Genomic DNA, 18848 nt, shown 5'->3' on the forward strand with positions numbered 1-18848 from the left:
CACCACACATAGCAACAACGATACATCAAAAAAGAAAATCAGAAAACATTTGAGTGCAATTGTGAAAGGTAGGTAAATAAATAAATAAATATGGGTGTGGGATTACGTAGTGCATAGTGAAGTGTTGATGAAGGTTCTCAGTCATCCCGGTCGTGGTAATTCTAAGAGCTGTATTGTAGGCAACTGTACTCGCTTCAGTTTCTTGAAGACGTTTCACCTCTCACCCAAGAGGCTTCTTCAGTTCCAACTAGCTGGAGGAGAGTTGCAAACTTTTGAACTCTGTGTGGAAGTGTCCTTACAGAGTCGTTAAGGACACGTGAGCTCCGAGTTTCAGAGTCCTTAAGGCCACTTGTGAGTCGTTGACTTAACCGGCCTTCATGTGGGTTGCTAGGGCTAGGTGAATGGTGATTCACACTGGGGATTTTTCTCCTTCAGATGTAAGTGGACAGCAGAGTCTTGACCTGCCTGGGTTTATGGGTTTATGCCTGGGCGTTTTGTCCTAAGGACAAAACACAGAGGCATAAACAGAGTAATGTAGCCTCTTGGATGAGAGGTGAAACATCTTCAAGAAACTAAAATAAGTCTAGTTGCCTACCATACGACACTTAGAACTAGGTGAAGTGGGGGAAAAAAAGGGAAAAGCAGGTTTTTCTTCTCAGGTACGCTTCAGGGAAACAAGTATTTATGCAAATCTGTGCTAGCGACCACACAGCAGCAACGCAGCCTGCAGCGTCACATGAAAACCAACTCAAGCAGAAGAAGGACGTTTAAACAAATACTCAAGTTGATTTTTTTGCCTGATCAAGGTCTAGTGCTGAAACATTGCAAGTTAGAAAGTGTGCGGGAGTTTGCTTGCAACTTTTGAATACTCAAATCATATCATTAAGTCAAGACTATACTCAAAATGTAGGGTTTGCTGCTGCTGATTTTATGCAACTGATTGAACTTTCCAGTCTGGACAGGTTTCTGGCATGTAAATAGCGTAAACACACCTTTGCCAACAGGAACAGGGTTTCAGAATCAGGTAGACTTCAAAACTAGAAGTGAGCATGCTGTATACTAATTGTGCTGCAACATAGATTTAATGCATGTGGGGTCAAACTGGTGGTATGAAATTAAGAGTCAACATTAGATGGATTTTGTAATTAAGTTTGTAAGCACTTGTGCAGCTCAGCAACCTCTTGCAGATGTGTGGCTGTGTTTTATGACAGTCTCAGGAAGTTATTCAGATTGCATTCACTACCTTACCTCACCATAGTCACGCAGGACATATCTTGGTTGTTAGTAACTGATTTATGCTCGCATTAATACACGAAAAAGATTGAAGAAAAGCAAGAAAATTCATATGTCAGTTTTATTCAGTGAAACAGGCTCAAATAGACATTTAAATTAGCTTTTAACCTAACATAGATATAAAGCACAAATAACAGATGCATATTGAAAAAAACACAGGACATGCACAAAAGTGGATGACACTGAGAGTCGACAATAAGTTATTTCGTCCGAAGCCAGCATCTGTAACTGTAACTTAAGAAAAAATCTGATGCATTGTGTAGAAAAGTGTGTAAAGTTGCAATTTTCCCCTTCGTGTCATTAGCACGGTCAGTCACATATATGGTTCATTCATGACTTAAAACACATACAGTACATAGCATTTTATGCATTCTCACAAATTCCTATCACAGCCACAATCACTGATAGTTGATAATAATTATCGTGACAAATATTGCACATACAAGGGGCGAGCAATATGCACAAATTATCACAGTGTCCATATCACAACACAGGTGTTACAGTACTCATGAAAGAATTCAAAATCACGTCAACAACTTTTCACTTCACCGAACTTAACTAAAAAGTCGAGGCCTACTCATGGTGACACTGTAGCACGGCACCAAACGGCAGACACACAAAGTTAGAGACTAGCTGGTGAACACAGCGGAGCATTTAGCAGCTTAGGAGTTGGTGGAGACCAAACACAGAGCTAAAACAGAATGAATGTCGGACTTTCATTTGCCACGTCGCCACAAACAAAACTCCAAATGAATGATAATGTTGCTCATTAACTGCTTGATGTAAAAATAGGCTGTTTGCTAACAAGTCGGCTATATTAACCTAAAAGGGGATGATGATCCTGCAGTTATTTCATAGCGACATTTTCCCCTTAAAAATCAACTCTAATTGGAGACCAACCCCTGCCATTTTGACAAATCATGCTGAAATATCAAGTACATTTTCAGCATCATTTAAGTTGTCCGTATCATTAAAAAGTAAATCCACCACAATCAAAAGCATCAAAATCAGAGTCTCCCACTTCAAAGTCAAAGCTGTTGTAGTGAGGGGAGTCGAGTGCGGGGCCAGCGGTGTGGAACGCTCCCGTCGGTCCCATGTGAGAGAAATCCGTGTTGAGTGGCATGTCAGGAGCCTTGGCCTCCAGATTAGAGAGCGAGCATGTGCCTAAGTAACCCATAGCAGAGGAAGCCGCCGCCCCGCCCATCAGCAGATAAACTGCCTTCACTGCTTGTGCATTGCTGATAGTGCCGTGGCGCAGACAGCCTACTGAATGTGCACCTCCTTTGTAGTACTTTGAGCGGGGAGAATTCCTGCCTGTTGGACGACATGTTGGAGGTCAATGCAAAAACCTGATTAACAGGATTAATCACAAACAAGAAAACGCACGCCCGAAACTGACCTCTTTCCCTTGGAGAAGCACACGGCCCTGGGGAGAATACCTCAGTGTCACTAACTGGTGGAGTTGATGGATCTTTGTCCAGGATTTGCTCAGGCACCAGATCTTTGAGAGTAATGCGCGGTGGTGGCACATAATGTCGCTTACAAGGACTGAGAGGTGATGAGAGACTCTGTAGGAAATAAAAGAAGAATTCTCTTTATGAAAAGTATGGGTTTGTCAAGAATTGCAAGGAATTCATTCAGCAATTGATTAAAGATGTTCTTTGTAGAATAAGGCCAGAATTTAATGGTAGCTTTGGTCTCCAGAGTAACCAACAACTGCTGCACTTTGCTAGCTATCCTTGGCTATAGCTAGCTCCCGTCAGATAACTTGCTCATGGTTCAGTTAGCCGTGGCCCTAGAGTTTGTCCGGACCGGGACCTCAGATCACAGGGGTCACTGCAGGCAATAGGGCCCAGCTCAACTGGACTTGGGAGCCTGACATGAGAGTGGACACCAAACTGGGACTGAACACAGCCTCCAAGATAGATGGAGGGAAGTTTGACAACAGCAGATACAATACGGAGGTTATTTACAGCGGCTCTGACCAGGACTGTGATTCAGTGACAACAAGTTGCTGCAGGCAGGGACAGGAGAGGCGCAGCGGGAGAGAAGCTACAGAGAGTTGGACATCAGCAGCGGCTGTAGAAAGTACACAGCTGTCTTTGACATAACATCAAAACTGTTGTTTCTTCACATTCTGCTGATGATTTTAAAAAATATGTTTTAAACTAAAATGTCTGGCCAGATTTTACAAATTCATTTGAAGACTAAGAAATCTGTAAATAATAAATAATGTGATCCTGATTCGTATGTCTTACTGTAACAACTATTGGATAGGTGCCATTAAATTTAGTACATGCATTCATGTTCCCTTCAGGATGAATAGTGCCTCAATTCAGTTTCACTTTCAAATATACTTTCCGAAACAATTAACTTAATAAAAATGTCGTATTAACTCACCTGTTTCACTTTTTTCAGCACATTCAGCCACTGGCTAAAAAGTGATAAAAAAATAAAAAAAAGATTCTGTTATTACCAAATCATACATCCATCAATACATCACTTGAAGTGCACACCAATGAGCTAAGTGGTAGGTTACAGGAATGGAGACTACATGGCTCAGTCAGTCTGGGGGAGGAAACAGGTGGTCAGTGTTAATAACAGGCTCTCTGATCCTTAACACTGGTGCCCCACAGGGATGGAAGGTAACAATACAACAGTGCTGAAGAATTTTCTTTTGAAGACAGCTGAGAAAATTCTCCCTATTACGGAAGTTGTGATGCAATTTTATCACACTGGGATCAAGGGCGTCCTCGCCGTTGGAATACTGTGTGGTACTGAAACACCTCAGCACACGACTGGAAAGGTCTGGACAAAAATCAGAGGTCAGGAGCTTTCATCCCTTGCTCAGATCAAAGGGTCACAATATTCTTCAAGGCTCCTGTCACCCTGCTAACCATCTTTTCCACTTCCTCGCTTCTTTTAAAAGACTATCAACAATGCTGAAATGCCAATAAAGTATTGAAATTGATATTAATATTGAACACACTCTCTTCCACACTATACTGGGTATTGATATAAGATGAGTGGCATGTCCCACTGAGATTAAAGGTAGGCAAAAATGGAAAATATGCAGGCAGTTAAATATGTGACTCTGGGTAGGATTGGGCTTTTTTTCTTGTCAAATATGTAAGGAGGAGCAGGCAAGTAGATGGGCTTTGAGCAATATGAGAAACATTAAAAGTGCAATATGTGAGACTTGGCCTCCTGTCAAATTCATACAAATACAAACAAATAAGAAGCAGCATATCACCCAATGTTGTAAACAGTACCAAAAGGCACCTTTTAGTAGAGCTATCGTGTTAAAATATTACTTTGGTAAAGTAAGTAAGTATTAAAAGTTTAAGTATTAGTTTAAGTATTAAAAGTAATTTTCTGGTTGTTCTACATTGGCTGTGATGCTGCATGCAATCTGCAGAGTAACTAGTAACTAAAGTCATCGAATGACTGGAGTAAAAGTACAACATTTTCCAAATGTATTGGAGTGGAAGTATAAACTACCAGAAAATTGAAATACTAAAGTAAAGTAGAGGTACCTCAAAATTGTACTTAAGTACAGTACCTGAGTAAATGTACCTACAGTAGTTACATCCCATAACTGATATCACCAGGGTACCCGCTAACTGCAGCTAACTGTAGCTGCCGTTTAAATAGTTAGCTCAATTAGCTGTGCAGCTATTAGTCTGGACTGGGATCTCAGAGTGGTATTATGCGACAGGATCAGCTGGTTAGCTAGCTGGTTAGCATGCTAATTTAAGTAGAAATCTTGGAATAACAGTACAAAGACGTATTTGTCATAATGTCAAAACTGTGTCTGTTGATAATTGTAGTCAATATCTGAATGTTGTAAACTTAAATGATTACATATTGCACCTTTAAAGAAGTAGTTCAACTTTTTAAACACAATACAAGTTTTAGTTTTCTTGCTAAGAGTTAGATGAGAAGATTGGTAACGCTCTCCTATGATCCTTTAATGACGCTATAAGCAGTTAGCTTAGCTTAGCTTAGCATAGCATAGAGAGTGGAAACAGGTGAGGCAGCTAGCCTCCCCCCAGAAAAGGTAAAAAAAACACCTGTAAGTTCACTACGTAACACTTTATGTCTGTTTTGTTTAAAAACAGAAAAGTATAAACTACAAGTTGTGGTCGTGTGTAGGACTATTTTTTGGCTCAGACCGGTGACCTCCTGGTCTTGTGTCTTCAGTGGAGCCAGGCTAAGATGTTTCCCTCTGTTTCCAGACTTCCAGACATGTTATTGTATAAACATTCTCATCTAACCCTTGGCAAAATTGTGAAAAAGTGCATTTCCCAAAATACTGGAAGAATTCCCACAAGTAACTGGTGGTAAATCTAGATACTCAGTTGAACTTTCTTTGACTCTAAGATGTGGACAGCAACTCATTGTACTGGAACATGGCAGAGGATTTAGTAAAGTGTGCGCAGTGACCTGCAGTCTGTGGGGGTTTCAGCCAGCAGCAGCAGAAATTTATTCTGGGTGAGGATCAGCGCGAAGCAGCACTCCCTGCATCCACCAGAGGGTAACTTGGGCAAATCTAGGATCTCCTTGCCGTCCACAATCGACTCACAATCGTTCTGCAACAGCACCAGCTGGTCAGGGGGAGACGATGCATCATGGCACACAAGCAGACTGCCCTCAGCTGTTAGGAGCAGAAACCTCTTCTTCCACTGTTTGAAAATAAATCCACCTAGAAAAAAAGGGATGATGCTGTCAGAAACATTCCTAATCAAAACCCACTACCAAAAGCTTATTGACAATATTAAGCCTGGTGACAGTGGTCATGATGGGAGGAGCAGTGTACAGTTGGATTAAAGCATTGAACACTGTCATTCTGTCATCTGCACAGATTAGAGGCGGTCACATGGTTGGAGGATCAAGGGGGCTGGGGATGTGGGGGTTTGACCAATCAGACCATGTTTACCAGTGTCCACATCTGGATCTAATCATTCTTTTTTACATGCAGTGAAAAACACATGGGAACACTTTATTAAAAGCGCATAAAAGAATTACAACACCAAGAAATGGTGAACACTAGCCAAAACACAGAATATTACCAATTCCATTTATTTTATTTTGGAGATGTAGGGACTCTGTTTTCAACAATTTTCCTTTGCTTCATTGGCATACATATATATATACATATTATTTTTAATTTAGACAAGCAATAATCCCTCGTTTTCAATGTTTTTTTTTCTTTTTTGTTACATTATCTTGTTTTTGAAGTGCCATTTTTCCAGTGACAAAAGATGGAACAACTAACATTTAGACTTGTATATTCATCTCTTTAGTGTATTTTCAGCTACAGCTTGAGATTAAACCTGGGTGTTCCAAACAGTTTCATTTCATTCATTCATTAGTATCATACTTTTTTTCTTTTTAAAAAATCCTGATAATTTGGCTGTTAATGGGTAATTTATATACATACCTATTTGCTCTCAAGAGCAGTGTTATCTCTAGTAGCAACATCATCATTTAGGAACAAAGCTCTTATGAGTTTGGCCAAAGACTGAGACACAAAATACATTCATCGTCCTACTGAACAATCATCCAACATCATCACACCTCCGTGATGCAGAAATCCAAATAAAGTTCTACAATGTTGAAAGAATTAAAGCACGATCATTTATAAAGGCCTGAATGATCAGACATCGGATTTGGAAATTACAATAACACCTACTGAGAGTTGCACAGAGTTGTACTCAGCTATCACACAGCTGCTAGTTATAAGAGAGGCGATTCACAAATGCTGACAAAACGTTCAGTAAAGAAGAGGATGAGCTCACCATACATCCTGAGCATCCCGTGGTGGATCCCCGAAGCGTTCATGTCGACAGCCGATGGTGTCCCAGTCGAACAGGCTCCGAGGAAAATGTTTGACGACAGGATGGGTGAAGAGCACATGAGGCTCAATGTGAGTTTTAATGCTCAGCTTTAATCCGTGTTCAGCCGGGATGTTCCACCGGGCCACAGTTCAACAGCTTTGTATGAAAATGGGCCGGGATGATGATCTTACATGCAAACTGCTGCAGTGTGTGCAGAGGTACTCTTTAAAATGACTTATCAGTATTACAACTGTTTGTTTTTTAAAAAAATGTTTCCCTTAAATATCAATTCAGTTTTATATAATTATAAGTCATTTTAAATCAGTTTCACTAAAACTCTTGGGCTCATTCTCTCATCCACTTAAAAAATTGTAAAAACTCAGTGTGAACAAATAAGCCTCTAGCTATTTGCCGTTTTAATTTACCTTTCAACAGCTCCACAGCAGTTGTGACAAGACAAACGGGTCTTGTTGGGTCCTGTCTTTTGCAATCTGTCAGTGTCTTTCCATGTGTAATCCTTTGCATTTAGTTGGTTACAACATTGAGTCCTGTCAACACAAACATGTACTTTGTGTAGCTGAACTGAACATTACTGATCACCACTTACAATAGAACTTATTGGGACATTTTTCATTGCACAGTAATTGAATCCACACTGTAAATGCTGAATATAGGGTCTACATTTAACCATCCATAGACAGGATACTGTAGTCATATCACAACCAATCACAAACATCACCATCACAAAACTAAAAGGTTGCATCAGCTCGCTGTAGTCTACGTTTCAACTACAGCTATGCAACAGCGATGACAGGACAATGTTATGCATAGACAATGTGACTATGTAATGATAAAAGCACTGCTTGTACTTTTGTAGAGTACTACCCTCTGAGCAGGGACTGTTTGTTGTCCCCAGAACTTAAATTTAGACCCTGTAGAGGAATCACACTGATTTCCTCCAAATGCTCCTGGTCCCTTGGGAAAGTCCCTGCGGTGGAATGTGGTTAAAGATGATGGTATAATGAGTACATGATCAAATCAATGTCACATTGCATTGAGGCTTCTTTTACAGAATTTATTCATCATCACAGACTTTCAGTCTTGAAAAACAATAAATAAAATAACTTAAATTCAAATTTAAGCTACAGTATCTGAAGAAAACTAAACAGAAAAAAAACACTCATTGACACATAAATATACTGAAGTGAAAGTGATACAATAATCACAAAGGAAGTACATAATGAATTTGAATAAAACTATTGATTACATATAAAGATAGAAAGGCTAAGTGAAAAGCTAATTTCCTGGCAATTACAGTCCGTCACGTGTGTGCTAGTAGATGTAACTTCTGTTACTGCAAAGGCACTTTCTCACATTCTCACATAAACAGTGGTTTTATCTTCTCCTCTTCAACAGTGAACAAATCAAAACTGATTTATGGACATGATTAAATACATGAATACTTAACACTTGGTGTGAATCTCATTTGCATTTTAAAGCATCTTTCTTTACTGGCATTTTCTTGACATCTACTAAAAGATGGCGTTTATGTGGTGGAAACTGCTTATTTCCAAAGTTTCTTGTAATTATCTTGCTGTTAATTTTTCAAGAAAACTATTTTCATGACAAATTCAATTTGTGGTAATCAGGAATGATGAACAGAATTAGTTCAATTGTTGTCATTTTCACTCTGTATGTATAAAAGTACTTGTTGGCTAGGAAAGTTGATCCTCATATTGCTTTCTGAAGCAGTCTCCAGCAGGGAAGAAGTCCCAGCAACGCTCCTGGTACATCTTCCACACGTACGACTCCTAAAACAGAGGATGTAGGAACAAGAACTTGAAGGAGTATGGACACAGAAAGGAGCAGACTGTGTGATCAGTCAGTGGGAACCCTGATAATAAAACAAAACAACAACTGTAGTAAAACAATCCAGACTGACCTGTCCAGTGTGCTCTGTCTCATCTTTGTTGATAAGGTACATTAAGAAGAACCTGAAAAGGATTTGCGTGTTAATATGAATTCATTGAGACATTCACACACTGTGACACAAAGGAAGTACACTCACATGTAATTGGCCAGGTTGTGTTCATCTAAAGTATGGGTCTCAAAGCCATGTGGCGTCGTGTCAAAGTAGTCACTTCCAATGCCACATATGAAGCATTTTGTCTGCACAAAGGAACATGAGGATTAAAACCACTTTTCCATACATGACAGGAGGTAATGGTCCACGTAAAGTTTTATACTGTACCTCCATGTCTTCCTTGACCTGCTCTTGTTGGTCTCTGAGCTCTCCAAAGGCATCAATGATCAGACCTGCAGCAACATTTTGATTAGAGGTGTTAAAAGTCTGTCAAACATGTCTTAAACCAGGGTCGTCTACAGGTATCAGAGAATATAACAGTTTTAAGACCTTTTCCTGATAAATTATAACGAGGTTTAACAAAGATTTTTGAACAAATGATTATTTTCTTATGCAAGCATTGGATACAAGTAGAAAGGTGCATGTTGCCGTACACAGAGGTAGGCTTTATGTAATAATATGATTAGTAGAGTGAGCTAGGTTTTTCTACATTTTGCCAGCAGGTTAAGTGCAAGTATAAACCAAAAAGACAGTATGAGGTTGAATGATTTCTAATGCCAGAAATGTGGACTTTCATGCAAAAGAGCTTGACTCATTTTAACAAAAAGAAATTTAAAGATGGATGAATGAAATTAGATAAAACGTTTGTGGCTATTAAGACCAAATAAGTCAAATGTATAGCTAATTAATGCCTTTTGAAGTCCTGATATTTACAAAACTGAATGTAAGATATTTTCAGAGGTTTTAATCACCTGTCGACACCTTCTTACATCAACAGTTTCAACTAAGTATATTTTGAAAAGTGTCTTCCGGGCCGGCATTTTCTTTACCCTGAATAATGGCCAGTAGAATGACGATGACGAAGAAGAAGAATGTAATATCAAAGACCACTCGATAGAGCTCGTATTCATCTCCAGCGGGATCCTCGATCTCGTCTCCAATGCCTCCACCAGCACGCACGCCCACGTACATGTGGAACAGGTAACACTGAGCAGTACAGAAAACACACGTCATTTGGGAAGTGGGGTGGACAACCTTGTATTAAAGTGTACATTCCTAGATCAACAGTGACTTACAGTCATCATGTCATCACATTTCATGTCCGGTTCATCTTCGTCCTCACTCTTGTTGTAAAACTTGCGGAAGAAATTGAAGGCAACAACGGTGTAGAGGTACACCACCACAGCCAGCAAGCCCACTGTCATCATGAGCTGGCAGAGACAAGAAGGAAACAGAGTTAGTACATTCAAACTGAAGCAAAAATAACACAATTGAGTTTTTTTTTTTGCACTTGCCTGTTTGCCATTGTGTGTGACTGAGGACAGGATAGTGCGCAGGGTCTTGACACCCATGGCAATATCCAGCAGGTGGCAGGCGAAGAAGAAGTTGTTGTAATGCCCAAGCAAAGACATTATCGTGTACCAACAGAGATACAAGAAAGTCTGCAAAGAGATAACATGGAAGATTATTTCAATTCTCAGAAGTAAGGTTGTATAGTAGAGTGTATTGGGCAATATACGTATATCTGGGTTTGCTTACGCCGTCTGTGAACACAACACCAAATTTCCAGATTTGGTACTTGATGTCAATGGAAGTCGCCCTAAAAAAAGATACAATATTGGTGGATATTCATTTGAAATGATCAATATCTAATGTTTGTTGGTGAAACATGTACCGTACCATGCAAACACAGAGTTGTCTGGTTCCTCCTGTTTCTTCTCATGTTGTTGACTCACATCCAGGGAGGCTAAATCAACTCCCAGGAGTTCAGCGATTCTTTCTCTGCCATAGATGTCTCCGTACTTATCCAGTACCTGAACACAGACATTACTTTACACATTAACCTGCTCCACAGGGCTCTTTTTAAAGCCAACCAAATCAAACACAACTCACCTTTCGTTTGACAAATTTATCCCAATAGTTGTTTGGGAAGGAGCTGCGAATCAAAAGGGACACCATGTATTACTTAAATTAAGAAATAAAACCTGACACTATCAAGAGAGCATCTGATATGAGACAAATGATCTCTTTATCCACATACGGTGTATTCAAGACCAGTCGATCCCACTGGCCCTTAATGTCATCATCCTCAGGCTGCTCAGTAATGTAGAGGCCATCAAACTCCAGCTTTCTCGCAAGTTCTTTCTCCCTTTTGAAGATAACCAGTGGAATCTGCCGAAAACAATTTCAAATGCCATTTAACTGAGATGTGCAAGTCTTTGGAAACATCTGGTACAAGGCGCAGCAATTCAGGAACAGTTTGTTTTTCAGAAAAAAGTCTATATTTTTTAATCAAAGGTGTCAAATTTTACACACCTTGAGACAGTTGTAGCCGATAATACAGATGAATGAGATGACAGTGTGTAGGGCGGCAAGGAAGGCCAGTGTAGGCTGCATGTAGCCAGTGCTCTCCTCTAAATAGAAATAAATTGGGACGTCTTCCTCGTCCTCATCTCCTTCACCCATTCCAGATCCCTCTGCCTCTTCTCCTGAGCCTTCAAACAACCCAGAGCCTTCGAACAGCCCGCTTCCCTCCGACATTCCAGATCCTTCAATCTCCTCACCATCAGGCGGGGTGTCGGAGACCTGAACAGAAGAACGTAGAGACAGGTCAGCTTGGTACAGGACAGTGGAGCTCTCTCACAGTCTATTTAACAGACATAATTAAGTACAAAACTCAATTGTGGGTGTTTGTTTTTGCTAAAAGCATAGAACACTAGACAAATTTAGCATTAAGTGTATTATAGAGTCTTCAAGTAAAATATATCCTCATTTAAATATAAACATAATCTTTTTACCTTGTAGAACAGCAGAATGAAGTTCAGGGCAAATGCGAGGAACAGAGCCAGAAAACGCAAGTTGTAGAAGTTTCTGGAGAGGTAGTTCTACAGAAGAGAGATGAAGGTTGTTCAGCTAATTAGTCAGTTGCTAAGTGAAGAGTGTCATGGTAGCAAATCAATTCTGAAACAAACATGAGCAAACGTGGTCACCATGAATTTATTTCTTTGGGTTTCCAGCTCAGTCCAGATTTGGAAGCCTCCTTCCCCTTTTGTCTTCTTTTCTTTCTTCTTGGCAGATTTCTTCGGTTCTTCTGGCTGTTCTTCCGCCTCGATGGGGGATTCCTTCTCTGCTTTCTCTCCGGTTTCAACGCTGACGATCAAACACAGTGGGGTTACTGTTTTATTTCTGCATTTCATCAACATCAACATCAAATCATGGTGCAGTACCGCTGCCACTGCTGCAGATGTGCAACCCTTTGAATTTGCCTAGTCTCTCCTCTCCACATCCCCTTTAGAGTGGCCCAATTATACACCATATTGTAATACTACAAGTGTACTGCACATTATATACTGGTAGTGATGTGGATGGTGCAGTATTTTGTTCAGCATAAGAAATGTCTGCATGGAAATGATCCAAGGCACCAAAGCTATGAACTAAGAAAACAAACATCAAATCATCCCAAACAGCTGAGGTAAAATATTCTTATTTACAGTATATTGTCATATATTTTACTGTATCTGGCTAAAAGGTCTTGTCTAATCTCTAGAACCATGACAGAAAGAAAGTTGAAAGCAAATTAACGTAGACAAGAAAACAACTCAAGACTCTTACTCAGCCTTTTCAGGCTCTGGAGGAGGTTCCTCTACAGGAACAGGCTCAGGAGGTTTTTGGCTAGCATCAGCCTCTTCTGGTTGCTGTAACAAAACAAAAACAACATACACAATAGCCACCAACATTTTAGTCTTATTTTAATTTAAAAACTGGATTGTTTACCACTGAGGAACTAGACTGCTAACCAACCAGTAAATTACCTCACATTTATATACATTCTTTTCCACCCTAAGGTTAAAAAAACTCACCACTTTCCTCTTCGTTATGGGAGTTCCTTCAGGAGTTGGAGGTTCAACAGGTGCCTCTACACCCATGTCTCCAAGTCCACCTGGAGCATCAATACCTGGTATCCTCCCACCCTCTTTCTCCTGGGTGTCCTCCTCTTCCTCCTCTCCACTCCCAGTCTCCCCAGTGTCTGTTACACCTCCAGTGTCTTGCTCTTCCCCTGTCCTTGGCTCCCCTGGTCCATCTCCGTGCACATCATCCTGTGTGGGATCTGGCATGCTTGCTAGAATCTCAGTCACTGTGATATTTTTTGCCCCTTCCACTAATCCACCTCCAAACAGTGTTTGCCAGATGATCATAAAGAAGCCTTTGCACACATTGTAAATGAAGTGTAGAATACTCATCAGGATGGTCCAGAAGAACGTGGACAAGGCCACGACAATCTCCTTGATGGTCATTTTCCTCACTCTGCGATACTGTCTGCGAAGGTTACGGAAGGTGAAAATGCTGAAGAAGCTTATCATGCTGTTTATGAAGTCAGCAAAGGCAGAGCTCGATTCAGGCGGCACTTCTTCTCCGTTGCTGTCCTCATCGCCTCCTCCACCTGCTCCCCCTCCTGCACCTACCTCACCTCCACCTTCGTCCCCTTCATCATCTTCTTCACCCTTTTCCTCTTCCTCCTGCTCTGAAATTTGGGAGGCTATATTCATTTCAAAGATGGTGTCCTCACAGAAGTTGACGAACATTTCCATCTTCTCTGATTCACCGCCTTCATTGACAACATCAAAGATAAACTGTCGTTTGGACTCTCTGACCTGGGGCATCTCCCACTGTCTGCGGTTGACTTCACTGATTTCAAAGTAGATGCGCTCAATCTTCCTGCTGGCGCCCATTATTTCAATGCGGCCAAGGAAGGGGCGGAAGTAGTTGAGCACACTGTCCGCTTGTTCCAGGAAGTTCTGTAGCCTGGTGTCATGGGGGACGTGCTCAGACAGGTTGGTGAGCAGCACGGCTATGTTGAACCCAATGTCCTTGGCAGGTTCCTGGAAGCGATTGGCAAACTCCTCATAGTGGATCATGTCATTCTCGTCTGCTTCGGAGCAGGACAAAAGAAACTGGATCTCAGAAGGAGAGTACTGTTTCTGACTGTCCATAGCTTTCTGGAAGTCCTTCTTGGAGATCAGTCCTCGAGGGTCTGTGACGTAATCCCGGAAAGCATCCGAAGCCACAATGTCTTTTAGTTTGAGGAACATGTCAAAGAACTTGAGGATCATCTCCACGTTGCTGGAGGACTCTACCAACATGTCTACCATCTGGCGGGCAATTGTACCATTTACCACGTTTCCTGAATAATACAGAATAGAATTTAAACAGAAGTTTGAAAAGGACAAGACAGGAAGAGAAGACAACTATTGATAGATAAAAACTATTTTACCCTCAAGCAGTGAGAGCAACATAACAACCATGTCCTTCTGTAGGTCAAGAAGCTCCTTCAGCAGACCGATCTGGCTGGAGTCCTGTGATCGTAAAAAAGACGCACAAGAACTTACAGTAATGACAATAGATCTCATATCATTTGAAAACATTACATATACATTTATAGAAATGCAATGGTCACTGGTGAAGTGGAAAACACAAGTCAAAAGTGTCAACAGTTATCACACAAAATTATATAGCAACACAAATACTTGTTATGATATGAGGTGTACATTCAAAATACTGTGTGCTGCATACAGTCACAATCACAACAAAGAAGGTGCTGCAAAAAGAAGTTAAATAACCAAACCCTCATGCCGACAGAATCTGTAAAAAGGGTTTAGGAAAACTTGAATGTCAATAAGTGATGTCCTCCAGCTTTACGTAGGGCTTTTCTAATCTGAATAGCGGTTCAATCCTAATGACAGTAATTATTATAATTAATCGCTGAAGCTTTTTGTTTCTAACAACCCATTAATAAAGGTTTCATCTGCAACACTGTTGTCTCCGCCTGTGCAATGAAAAAGGTAACAAGTTTTACATTACAAACATTACACCAACAGCCAATACATAATTCCCTCATCCAGAGAAACAGGAAATCAGTGGATGTAGTCTATGGTTGGAACTAAAGACCACATTTTTAAGCCAGTGGCCCAATCTTATTTTCTTCATATTGTATGGTTTGTGATGGACGGGTAATACTAGTGTTATATTGTGTACTAATGTTACATTAATGCTTAAACAGTGTTAGAACAAAAGCAACTCAGAAGCCACAAAGCAACACAGCACAAATAAAAAAGCATATTCCTTCAGGTTAAGTGTTAGTGAATGAAAATGGCAACAGAATCGTAACCCCGGTTAAATGTGTGCACACAAAGTGGGTGTCACATTAAAATGTATATTCCAACACCAAATAATCTCATATTAAAGTGTACACTCCAACAGTGGAGGTCTTCCGTCTCTCAGGAAGTTTTGTAGTCACCTGCTTCTTTGTTATAAATGAATTGATTCAGCAAAAGCTATGTTTGTTGTTAATTATAACATTACTTCAAAACTTTGTAGTAAGGAAAATATTGCTGTTTCATATTCCTGCTGCCTTATATGGTCTAGTATGCAGCAGCTGGTGTGCCACAAGAGTGTTTAGACAAACATGACCTGACCTGATAATAATGTACTTTGTATCCTCGTGATCATCCAAGTATTGATCTGTTTATGTCTTCTTGATTAATGACTTCTACATTCTGATTTCAATCACACAGTAACTACACACTACACAGTCACTACAATCCCATCTTTTTCAGGTACTTACAACTCTTTAGGTTACTTGCCAAACCATAGTTCTCTGAGTAGCATCAGAAAGCCATCAGAAGTTCCTATTGCAGTTCTCTTTTATAGCTAGGAAGAGTGGAGAGTCTAAGTGTCTGCAGGGAGGGCTGCCTCTCCATACAGACAAGCTTGAAGAACTTGGATTTGGTAAGCTGGCGTTTGCCACCATGCAGCCTGCCCTTCGGACATCTGGCAGGTCCGCTCTCTCTATCCAAGAGACACCTAGCAGCGATAGCGAGAAGCATAACCCAGGAAGAGCAGCATCTGGCTAGTCAGGTGGGACTGCAACAGCTGAAGAGGGCAGCATGTTTACTGGGGAAGCTACATGTTACAATCCCCAGTATTAGCACCGCCACTAAGCACCCTGAGAAGCTGGAAAATGCAACTTTACCAGGTGGACAAATGTCGTTGTGAACCCGAATGCTGCAACGTGCAGTTACATGCAGAGGCATAAATCAAGTTCATAGGTCAGCGACACTAAGCACTGATTGGGCTAATGGAGGAGCTGTAAAATCAAGCCTTTAGAATATGGCGAAGGTGTGTGACGAGCCCTTACTTGCTACAGCACGAAAACCTCCTGAGTGGACATTCATTGGGAAAGTATTTCTACCTTGATGGGGGATTGCTACTGTTGAGTGTTGCCAATTGATTGTGCCAGTGGAATGTCAAGCCCGTTTATAGGGGGAATGCTTCCACCCTCCATGTCAATTAATCGCTTGGTTCCAGCCAATCCTATGGATATACGGTATATTGGTTCATACCTGAATTACTTCAGATTCCATCAGGCTCCTCCTGACATCAATCAGTTCTACTGGCAGTCTTAACACTACTGGCCTGTGGACTTTGTCTTCTTAGGTGGAAATCCTCCACCCCTAAATGTCAGTCAGGCTTGGCTTGTGTGGTAATGTCAGTCCTTTAAACTAGAAAAAAGTGATCTAATGTAACTAAAGCTGGCCTTTCAAAAAGATCTTTGTTGGGTGCATGGGCCCTGAACAAGAAGTGTGTATTTGATCAAATGACTTGGGTTCATTACATGTGGTTGTTGTGACTTCACAACAAACTCAACAATGTGTTGAAGTACCTGCCTTTTAACAACTCACCTTCAACCTTGTGAATACTTTTGTTTGGAAAGCTATTGAGTTTAGAAATGATGGCTCCCACTGAGTCCTATTATCTATGGAAGATTTAAAACACACCAATCAAGAATTAAAGTGAAACACAATCCACACTGTTTCATGTATTTCATTTTTATGTATGCATTTAGTGTGTCAAATTAAATGACAAATGATAACAAGTATGATATTATCATTATTATATAGTATACTGGCAGATTTAAGCTGCCCTCTGCTGGACAAGACTGAAATGCGATACAACTTAATAATTGTCCAATGTGGCATGAAAAAGTCATGTCACAATGAAAATGGACTCATTCAGAAGACAAATAGCAAGATTATTTCATTTACTTATGACACATTAATGCAGACATGAAAATGAAATACAATGAAAAATGTGCATTGTATTTATCTTTATTCATTTGTTTGATTTGTTTTAATGTGGCCATTTTAGATCCTCCATAATATACAAACCTCAAATTAAGGCATTTAAAATGAGTATTCTTATTTAATTTTTAAAAAGCAGGTGGATATAAAACAACCTGATAAGAAAAACCAACATTGAATCAATTACAAGCTAGTAAACACAATATCACATCAATAGATAAATAAAATAGATACATACTTTACCCTGCATTGACCATGTGGAAGACAGTTTAAATAATAAATAAATTATTCAGTTGTTAAACAATTAAACATTATCACATTTTCAAATGCTCTTATGCATGACAAATATTTTTTAGATTGACAGTAAAACAGCGTTGGACTTGTACATGTTTCCACACTAAATAATACATCTAATCTTTTACATACTGTGCTATTATTAGAGTTTAGTTTTTGGACTTTCACACTTTCACCCGGTTCAATGGTTTACCATGGTGCTTCAAATGTGATGACTGCAAACCAAAACAGATGATACTTATACTTGTAAGAATATCAGGTGAGGGAGCATGAGAGAGTAATTTTATGTTAGGTGCTTCATTTGTGTTAAGCTAAGCTGCTAAGCTGGGAGCTTACAGTATGGATGAGGCATAGCTTGGCTCTTAACTTGAATGTATGATTAAAGGGTTATGCATGCATTTTGCATCCACTGTGCGAATAATTAAAATGCGCCATTAGCCTCAGTCATCCATAGAGGATGACTGCATAGAGTGAAAAGTCATGTGATTTCCTTCAAAGTATTTTGACCTTTTATTTGTAGCAATAAATTGGCTCCATGCAGTCTGAAATCAATGTGATTCCCAGTAAGCTGTGACAGTGTGAACAATACCAGGACTCTGAAAGTGATGCAGCTAAATGGTATTCAGACGTCACCATCACCAGGTTCTGTCCATTCAGAATTAATGTGAATGCGAAGAATCACTTTGAAACCAGCCCATTCAGGAATTACAAATGAATGGTTGAAATACTTGCTGAAATCTGAAGTGACTTTCCTCGGTAAATATTCAGGCGTACTATATGCAGTGTATACTGGCCACCTATTAAAAGTGTGCAAGCATGTTTACATTAGGCTTGTGACAACTAGTTCTTTTCATGCACATGTAAGGAGCCATTGTATGGTTTAAATCTTACATGTATATGTACCCAGTGGAGGTAAACGCCACTAAACATCCACAGAAAGACAAAAGCATTCCTGAAGGCTTGGCAATGACAGGACGTTTAGTGAACTTCCATTAACAAAATGCACAGTGAAACTCATGATAACAGCAGAGAGCCAAAATGAAACAGAAAATGAGCATCAATGCAGAATGGGGGCAACACATTGGCTCTAAATAGCACCGCCTTTCATGGTTACCATCGATTTCTGTCAAGGTCACTGAAAATAAAATATGTCATGAGATTAAAGTTGTATAACATATTATATTGCATCAATATTGATGA

At 40.1% G+C, this 18848-nt stretch overlaps 1 protein-coding gene across 4 annotated transcripts in view; it reads right to left on the bottom strand.

Annotated features, from left to right (window-relative positions):
* Positions 1-8177: 8177 nt before the first annotated feature.
* LOC311269549 (ryanodine receptor 1-like) overlaps positions 8178-18848 on the bottom strand; it is a 48091-nt gene continuing 37420 nt past the window's right edge. For all 4 annotated transcript variants that reach the window (XM_084373742.1, XM_084373744.1, XM_084373745.1 and 1 more), the window contains 17 exons: positions 14489-14570; positions 13077-14398; positions 12829-12911; positions 12207-12366; positions 12015-12101; positions 11533-11802; positions 11258-11388; positions 11110-11152; positions 10897-11030; positions 10756-10816; positions 10512-10658; positions 10293-10427; positions 10047-10203; positions 9385-9449; positions 9202-9302; positions 9076-9127; positions 8178-8944 (listed from right to left, as the gene is read on the bottom strand). In XM_084373742.1, the coding sequence (XP_084229868.1) occupies positions 8849-8944; positions 9076-9127; positions 9202-9302; positions 9385-9449; positions 10047-10203; positions 10293-10427; positions 10512-10658; positions 10756-10816; positions 10897-11030; positions 11110-11152; positions 11258-11388; positions 11533-11802; positions 12015-12101; positions 12207-12366; positions 12829-12911; positions 13077-14398; positions 14489-14570 (3126 nt within the window). In that variant the 3' untranslated portion in view covers positions 8178-8848. The remainder of the gene's footprint in view (positions 8945-9075; positions 9128-9201; positions 9303-9384; positions 9450-10046; positions 10204-10292; positions 10428-10511; positions 10659-10755; positions 10817-10896; positions 11031-11109; positions 11153-11257; positions 11389-11532; positions 11803-12014; positions 12102-12206; positions 12367-12828; positions 12912-13076; positions 14399-14488; positions 14571-18848) is intronic.

Source organism: Pagrus pagrus (genome assembly GCF_965226575.1).
Source record: "Pagrus pagrus genome assembly, chromosome: 14".
Taxonomy (NCBI): domain Eukaryota; kingdom Metazoa; phylum Chordata; class Actinopteri; order Spariformes; family Sparidae; genus Pagrus; species Pagrus pagrus.